Source organism: Anastrepha ludens, chromosome 2 (genome assembly GCF_028408465.1).
Source record: "Anastrepha ludens isolate Willacy chromosome 2, idAnaLude1.1, whole genome shotgun sequence".
In the NCBI taxonomy this organism is placed as follows: Eukaryota; Metazoa; Arthropoda; class Insecta; order Diptera; family Tephritidae; genus Anastrepha; species Anastrepha ludens.
Window position 1 is genome coordinate 4,698,908 of NC_071498.1, and position 8,516 is coordinate 4,707,423.

General features: G+C 42.2%; 1 protein-coding gene across 2 annotated transcripts; it reads left to right on the plus strand.

The window, feature by feature from the left end:
* Positions 1 to 535: 535 nt before the first annotated feature.
* LOC128862347 (uncharacterized) lies at positions 536 to 3,427 on the plus strand. Of its 2 annotated transcripts, none has more exons than XM_054100918.1 (5): positions 536 to 1,089; positions 1,152 to 1,211; positions 1,273 to 1,635; positions 1,729 to 1,842; positions 1,906 to 3,427. In XM_054100918.1, exons 1-5 carry the CDS (start codon positions 661 to 663, stop codon positions 2,953 to 2,955), a joined length of 2,016 nt encoding a protein of 671 aa, XP_053956893.1. In that variant the 5' UTR covers positions 536 to 660; the 3' UTR covers positions 2,956 to 3,427. The 2 variants fall into 2 exon arrangements, with proteins under 2 accessions (XP_053956893.1, XP_053956900.1); XM_054100925.1 differs by having other exon boundaries at positions 1,155 to 1,211.
* Positions 3,428 to 8,516: the final 5,089 nt, after the last annotated feature.

Sequence of the window (8,516 nt, forward strand, 5' to 3'; positions counted from 1 at the left end):
GCACGAATACAGAAATTTTATTCCTTGATAATGTAGAAGCATATATTGCTTTTTCACACTCTGGGTTAAAAGCTTTATACGGGTGCCTGAATTGAATTGTATTTTATTATGGTTTTTCAAAAAAAAAAAAAAAAAATTTCTCCGTAATACATGAAATTAAATGTTTCTAATTCATGAATAAAAAAATTATGATATTTGAAATACACAAATATAAGATCGCTTAATACAGGTAAAATGGGCTATTTTTTACATTTAATTTTACTACATCTATTCACATATATCATGTAAAAAGTTTCAACATAAGCTATCCATTTATATATGTTTAAACTTTTTTCTATGATTATAAACACTAAAGAAAGATATGACTAAATTTTGCTCTCCGTATTTATATTATATAATGTCGAATAACGTCGAAATTTCGACGTACGGGCGATCCGAATTTCTTATAAATGCTTAACATTTTGTAAGCTGAAATTGAAAATGTATTATTGAACATAGAACTCATAATTTTCTTAATTATTCATTGTGAATAAACTGCACGAAGAAGAAGAGGTATTTTGGCGTGTTGTTGGTTGGGATTGTTTTTCCGAGTGAAAATTGTATTTAATGAATTAAATACTACCTTTTTATTTCATAAAAACCTTAACGAAGTTAGAAACAATGCGAGAATCATTACATGTTTGTGGAAAAATATTAACAACAGATGACTACCATTTTTTTGCTCTATCCTGTGAAAAATGCGATGCGTCCTTTGGTCAGTGGTCAGGATTTCTAAAACACTTGAGCAATAAACATGATTTTAATTTGCCGGTAAAAAACGAATTCGAAAAAGAGCATGATCGAAATTCGGAATGTGAAGAAGTGTCCATTAAAGCGGCTGTAAAGCAGGAAATGGAAAATGAGTTAAATAAACAAAACAAAGTTGATGCAGCTATATATGAAAGCGACAGCACTGACAGCGATGGCGGTAACAACATTAATGCCAGGGAAGATGATTCCAATGACGAAGGCCAAGATAACGATTGTACAAGTGCAAAGTCTGATGGATCAGCGGGTGCTTGGGATATGACTGAAGATAATAACAATTTGGTTCGTCGCCAAATAAACAATTCGCAAACTTAAAATAACTATCATTTTTTAATTTTGTCCAGCAGGGTGATACCTCAAGTGATGAGGCACCAATGCATGATGCCAAGAAGAAACTTAAAACGGTATTAAAACACTGGTACATTATGCTTGTTGGGAATTCAAATAAAATAGTAATATTTTCAGTTTAATTTCAATATACATGAGTCATATACCCGCGACGTCTCTTACAAGTTTCTCAGAATATTAGAAAAATATCCAATTTTATGGGATCAACAGCATTCGAGTTACTGGGTGCCTGAAAAGCGCACAAGGGTATTATATACAATTAAACAGTATATGGCAAAAATGGGTTATGCAGTGAGTGACTACGGACTTCGAAGTGTAATACAACGCATTGTTCGTGACCATAAAGCGGCGAAGCAGGAGTTAGCTGTGTGTGGGCGGTTAGATGATCGGAAGTCGCTGTTGTTGAAGAAATGTAAATTTTTAGATGGCCAGCAAAAAAATGTGGCCAGTGTTAATGAAGCAGATAATGATACAGATATGGTAGGTTATTCTTAAATTACTTATATGATAATGAAGAATGTACTATAGAATTTAAGAATCGTAACCACAATCAATAATTTATCTTGTTTGCAGGATGACCACCCAATTCCGGATGACTTCGACGATGACGATTTTTCGATTAGTTCAGATGCAGGTTCAAACGCGGCTAACAACACGGATACAATAAATGCGTTTTTAAAGGATTCGGTACAAGCTTGGATTATAAAATATGTTATTCTTAATAATCACATAATTGTTTCTTCTTCACAGCGGGATGGCAAACGTATCACCTTTAACATGACTGCAAATCCACTTGTCGATGAATTTGTCAGTTTGTTGCGTGATAATCCAGTGCTATGGGAAGTGGGCCAATTTCAAAACTTAACTGAGCGCAAACGAATTTTGGATTCGTGGATACCTATTTTTCAGGAGCGGCATAACGTAATTTTCACTTACAGAGATCTTACGTTGAATTTAAAGATATTGCGCCGTTCTCTCATCAATATGGAGGAACGCAAAGTATTGTCTAAATCTGCGCAACGTCTTAAAGATATCTGTAGCTTCCTGCCGAAGGCAAAACCAATTATTCGCCTCAAATGTGAAGAATGTAATCGCAATTTCCTAACGGAGTACACCTTGCAAGCGCATAGATATGCCGCACACAATTTGGGCACAAATCCATTCAAGTGTGAGGTGTGTGGACGTGATTTTACAGCTCACAATCAGCTAGATACTCATTTGCGCCGCGTCCATCTTAAACAATTTTCACATTATTGTGATGTGTGTAACCGCGGATTTTTGCAACATAGCGCAATGTTGCTGCATAGACAGACGCACACCGGTGAAAAAACATTCGTGTGTGAAACATGTGGCAAAGCATTTAGACGTAAGATTAATATGCAGCAACATGTCATACGTATACATTTGCGGCAACGCAATTTCCCTTGCGAACTCTGCCCGAAAACATTCTATCTGAAGTGTCATCTGCGCGATCACATGAACGCCCATTTAAATATACGCAATCATAAATGTCCCACTTGCGGCAAGGCCTTCCATAGCAGTCATGCATTGATGAGACATAAGCAAATACACTCGGAAGTTAAGCGTTATGCTTGTAAGCTTTGCGATGCTCGTTTTCATCAGTTTGTGGGACTCAATTCACATATGAAGAATAAGCATAAATTTGTTAATGATAAGGATGAGGAAGCACCGCCGCAGTCTGTGGTGCATATGACAACACTGCCCGCGACTACAACACCGGAAACTTCCTTGCAAATTAAAGGGGAGATTGTGCAATCCTTGGATAGCTGGAATATGTAAATGGCAAATAGTTTGATTTAAGTTATTGTATTTGAAAGCAATTACTAATTTATTTTTATTTCGCATTTGACTTTGATTTTGTTATTTTTTCACCAAAAAGAGTAATTACAAAATCTAGTGAGTAAATTTATTGTCTAATATAAGCAAATGAAGAGGTAAAGTTGTGGCAGCCGATTAACATTAAACCAAATTAGTTTTAAATACGATTTACCAAGCTTATGTATGTCGAAGAGATTAATTCCGTAAACAGTTATGATATTATAATTCATACAAAAAAAACGTATATTAATAGTAAATGGGTATTATGTACATATATTACTTATGTAATTGCTAATTAGACCTCTTTGATAAAATTTCAGCATGCTTGCTTGAATGCTGACTATCCCAGCTCAAAATCGTGAAATGTGTTTTTTTAGTATTTGGTCATTATTTCAATAATAAAATAAAATTTAATTGAATAATCATTCTTTAATATTTCATGTATTTTTCTGTAGAGTAAGTGGAAATATCGGTTTCGCTGATTTTTTAAGAGATTAGGTATGTTCAACAATGCATTATAATGCGCAACATACCATTTCAGAGTGAGCAGTGCGTTCAAAAATGCAAATATGGCAGTACTGCTAATGCAACGCGTTCTTAAACGTCATTTTTGTATCAAAAGTCGTGCATTATTTGCAGCAAACATTTTCACACTGCCAATAAATACGCTAGTACAATGTCTGATGAAAAGTGGGTATTTAATTATTTATTTTAACTTTTAATACAAAAATTGATGAAAAATACGATATTTAAACTTTATTTTATTATACTTTTCTTGGTTTTAGTGATTACTTTAGTACATCGGAGATAAAATTACTGCTCAGAGTCCGACTGAGCATGGAGAACGAGTTCACGTCGGGAAGGAGGAAAAAGAGCGTGCTCTGGGCTAAGGTCGTAGATGAAGTAAAAAAAGTTAATAAAGATTTAAAAATAGACAGAAACATCGCCCAGCGAAAATTTTATTGTTTAAAAAAAAGACTTATTTTTGGGTATTTTCCGTTTTGATATTAAACTATTGACAAGATATGTCCTTCTTTTAAGCTTTACAAGGTTTTTTTTCTTAAATTTAATAAAAGACTATCGGCTTTTTCCTCACATACATCGTCCATGAACTTAATAACAATTCCATTTTACTGCACAGCGCGTTCATAAATGCAACAAATCTATTTGCAATTTTTCAACAAATCTATCAGTTGCATGAATTATCACATTGACAGTGCTGCCAGCGCTGCAAGTACTGCGCATTATAATGCGTTTCTGAACATAGCCATTGTGTGCTTCTGCGGCGACCATAACCGAATGGGTTGGTGCGTGACTACCATTCGTAAGTGCGCAGGTTCGAATCTCTGTGCATGATAGAGACAATTTTTTGTAATAGCGGCCGCCCGTCGGCAGGCAATGGTAAACCTCCGAGTATATTTCTGTAAGGCTCTCCATTTGTGAAAAAACATTAAGACGCACACCACAAATAGGGTGTAAGCGATAATTATATATATATATAAAGGGTGATCAATTTAGAGATATCGAATTTTAAATTGAAATAAAACAACGAAAATTCAAATTGATTGGGCAATCTTTATTATTTTTGTGTAGAACCATTCATGAAACTTATTTTTTAAAGATAATCCTTTTCAAATGTTGGCCGCAACTGCGCGGTAATTTCGCCATCTGGAAACACCAATTTTAAATGACTCGCTGGAGGACTTCGGTCGGTATCTCGTGAATAACTTTAGTAATGTTGGCTTCCAATGTCTCAATCGAAGCTGGTTTATCCAGAAAACATTCCATCTTTAAATACCTCCATAAATAAAAGCCCAAAGGTGTGATATCGCCCGATCTTTGTGGTCAATCCACTGGTCCGAGACGAGAGATAAATTGTTCACCGAAGCGTCGACGTAGTAAATACATTGTTTTACGAGTTGTACGGCAAGTAGCGCCGTCTTGTTGGAACCAAATGTTGTAGACATCACGGGCTTCAAGTCGCTTATCATGGCGCGACAGCGTTCGCTATTCACTGTTACATTGGCGCCAGCCTAGTCGTTGAACAAATATGGGCAGATGATTCCTCCAGCTCTTAAGCCAAGAATGGGCCTCATCGGTGAGCACCGCCATATGTTGGCTGCGAGCGCAATAAACACTTTGCATAGAGCGGCCATTTTCGTAATATCCGTAACTGTACGATTTGCAAACGTTGTTGAGGCGTAGGACTTTCCATGATGAAAAGTCAATGAATACTGAAGAAAATTATATATTTAGTTTGACAGAAGTCACGCGTAATACAACGTATACCTATCTGACACTTTTTATTTCTAGTGTGTGGCTATGTTGTTGTTGTAGCAGTATCTTCGCCCTGTCAGTGTAGTGTAATTACCGGTCGTCTTCGTCTAGCTCATCTAACGGTAGGCCCAGGAAACTGGCAGTTTCGACGGGTTGGGTCCAGAGGGAGAGAGGTGTTAGATGAGTGGGTTTGATGGGGCATGTGAAGAGGTGGTTAGTGTCGTGCGGGGCACCTTCACATGCTGGACATATGTTTAGTATGTCGGGGTCGATTCTGGATAGGTAGGAGTTTAACCTGCTACAGTATCCAGAACGTAATTGTGCCAAGACTACGCGGGACTCTCGGGGAAGCTGGAGCTCTTCGTCTGCGATAGGTGGACTCCGATAACGGCATTCGGGGGTCGGGACTTAAGAAGGTGGTAAGGGTCTCCCGATGAATGTCGTTAATTGCCTGTCTGTACACTGTCTGATCCTGGAGTGGTCTGTCCGTTTTGTCCTGGATCTCGTCCACGTAGTTGAGGAAGTGTCTCCTGATGTGCCTGGGAGGTGGCTCAGGCTCGAGCAGGTGTCTGCATGGGTGAGGCCTACGGTCCTGATGGCAGTATTCTGGCAGGTCTGTAGCTTCGTCCACTGCGTATCACTGGTTCCAGGCGACCGGACAGGCGCGCCATAGTTAAGAACCGGTCGGCCTATTGCTTTGAAAGTCGACACAACATTTCTTTGTTTTTGCCCCAAGTGCTGCCGGCGAGCGACTTGAGGACCTTGTTGCGATTCTGTACTCTCGTTTCAATAGCGGTTGTGTGCGCTGAGAAGGAGAGCAAGCTGTCAAAGGTGACTCCCAAAATTCTGGGGTTGTTAACCGTCGGTATTGGGGTATCATCGACGTGCACCTGAAGTGGCAGCTTGACCTCCTTTGTCCAGGTGGTAAAAAGGGTCGCCGTGGATTTAGTGGGAGAAAGTTTTAAGTTTCTCGCAGTGAAGAAGCGAGAAAGGCGGGCGAGGTAGTCGTTTACTTTAGAGCATAGGCCATCAATGTCATTGCCCGACGCCATTATCGCGCAGTCGTCGGCATATGAGACCAGTGAGACTCCCTCTGGTGGCTGTGGGAGTTTCGAAATATAGAAATTAAAAGCAAGGGTGAAAGAACACCACCCTGCGGTACTCCTTGCTTTATTTTTCTCTGTTTTGAGGTTTGGTCTCGAAATATTACCGACGAGTGACGACCACTCAGGTAGTTCGCGGTCCACCTCTTCAGCCCTGGCGGGAGTGTCGACTGTAAAATGTCATCTAGTAGCGTGGCGTGGCTGACTGTATCGAAAGCCTTTTGTAGGTCCAACGCTACTAGGACAGTCCTCTCGCAGGGGCGGTTTTGGCTTCGTCCGCGGTTTACCTGGGAGTTTATGACGGTGAGTGCCGTGGTGGTACTGTGCACTCTACGGAAACCATGCTGGTGTGCGGCTGGAGTCAGGTGTTCAGTGAGGAGTGGGAGTAGAAGGGCTTCAAGCGTCTTCACTACTGGGGAAAGGAGAGTTATCGGACGATAAGACTCCCCTTGGTTGGTGGGTTTCCCAGGCTTCAGCAGTGGGACCACTCTCCCTAATTTCCACTTATCAGGAATGATGAGAGTGGCCATGGACAGGTTGAAGACCTTTGTGAGGTATTCTACTCCCAATGGACCCAGCTTTTTTAACATCAGCATGTTTAGTCCGTCGGGGCCAATGGCTTTTGATGGTTTCATGTGTTTGATGGCCCCCTGAACCTCGTCGCTGGTGAAAGCAAGCGGTGCACTGTTGTATGGCAGTTTGTGCAACCGTCTGGTGGCACAACGTTTAGATCTGTCGACCGGAGGATGCAGTATAAATTGCCGGCTAAAATAGCTCGCGCATCTCTTCGGGTCCGACGAAGGGCGACCGTTGAAGGTGATATCCACTTTGTTGTTGTGCTTCGTCGGGTTCGACAGGGACCTTACGGTGGACCAGAGCTTGCTCACACCAGAGGTGAAGTTACAGGACTTCGGATGCTCTACCCATTTGGTCCGCTTATGTTGGGTGACCAGTTGCCGGATCTCCGAATTGAGATCCTTTATACGAGGATCCCCGGGATCGGCCTGGCGTAGGCGGTCACGCTCGTTTGCCATAACGGCTGCTTCGGCTGGGAAATTGGGACGTAACTCCCGGATCCGTCCAGCGGGTATGAAGCGAGCCGCGGCGGCTGTGATCGCCTTGCGGAATGCGCGTTCGCCTTCGCGCACATCGGTGGGAGTGGGTAGGGCTGCGAAGATGTCCTCAGTAAATTCCGCGAATCTGGTCCAATCAGCTTTGTTGAAGTTGATGTATGACCGGTGATCCGCGGAAACAAAGTCGGCAGGTCTCTCGATCGAGATGATAATGGGCAAGTGGTCTGATGCAAGCGATAGCATAGGTCGCCAGGTTATGCTATTTATCAGGCCAGCGCTAGCAATTGTTATATCAGGCGAGCTGCTACAATTGCCCACTACCCTAGTGGGGGCATCGTAGTTTACAGTGCTGAAAGTCGAATCGTCTATCTACTCTGCCAATAGCTGTCCCCTACGATCATTTGGCAGGCTTGAATGCCAAAGATCGTGATGCGCGTTAAAGTCACCTACTACCAATCGGTTTTCTCCCTTGATGAGCGCACCAATATCGGGGAGATATCCTGCCGGGCAGCAGGTGACAAGGGGTATGTAAATATTATAAATTTCGAGCTCGGCATCGCCTGACCGGACAGCTATACCTTGACGTTCTAAGGTGCTGTCCCTGCGGTCGATGCCTTCATCAATAAGACGATACTGCACTGAATGGCCGTTGTCTCGCTCGCGGTCCTTTCGGTGCACATTGTAGCCGTCCCTGGTAATCAGGGGGGAGCTAGCGTGCAGTTTTGTCTCCTGGACCGCAGCTATCTTGATTCCGAACCGACTCATGAAGTCGACTATCTCGTCAATCTTGCTCGCGAGTCCGTTGCAGTTCAGTTGCAGAAGCTTGAAGCTTCGCGGGAGTGTCGTCGTAATTCGGGGGGTGAGGGATGCGTGATGTTGTCTGCGTTGGTCCTGCTGTGCGTTCCGCAAAATGGGTAGTGGCCTGATGTTGTCTGATGGCCGCGCCACGGGGGGCGGTTGCGGGTGCAGAGCTCTGCAGCAGGGGGCAACATAGTCGCGTGTCCACTCACGGGTGGTGTGCAGGCCGGAGCACCTCCGAAAATGACACCAGCCACTGCAAGAATTGCAT

Bases quoted from the DNA above. Each gene is read 5' to 3' on its own strand.
- LOC128862347 (XM_054100918.1), top strand. From the start codon at position 661: ATGCGAGAATCATTACATGTTTGTGGAAAAATATTAACAACAGATGAC. The intron at 1,090-1,151 runs GTTCGTCGCCAA...AATTTTGTCCAG, and splicing joins CTGAAGATAATAACAATTTG to CAGGGTGATACCTCAAGTGA. The intron at 1,212-1,272 runs GTATTAAAACAC...TAATATTTTCAG, and splicing joins CCAAGAAGAAACTTAAAACG to TTTAATTTCAATATACATGA.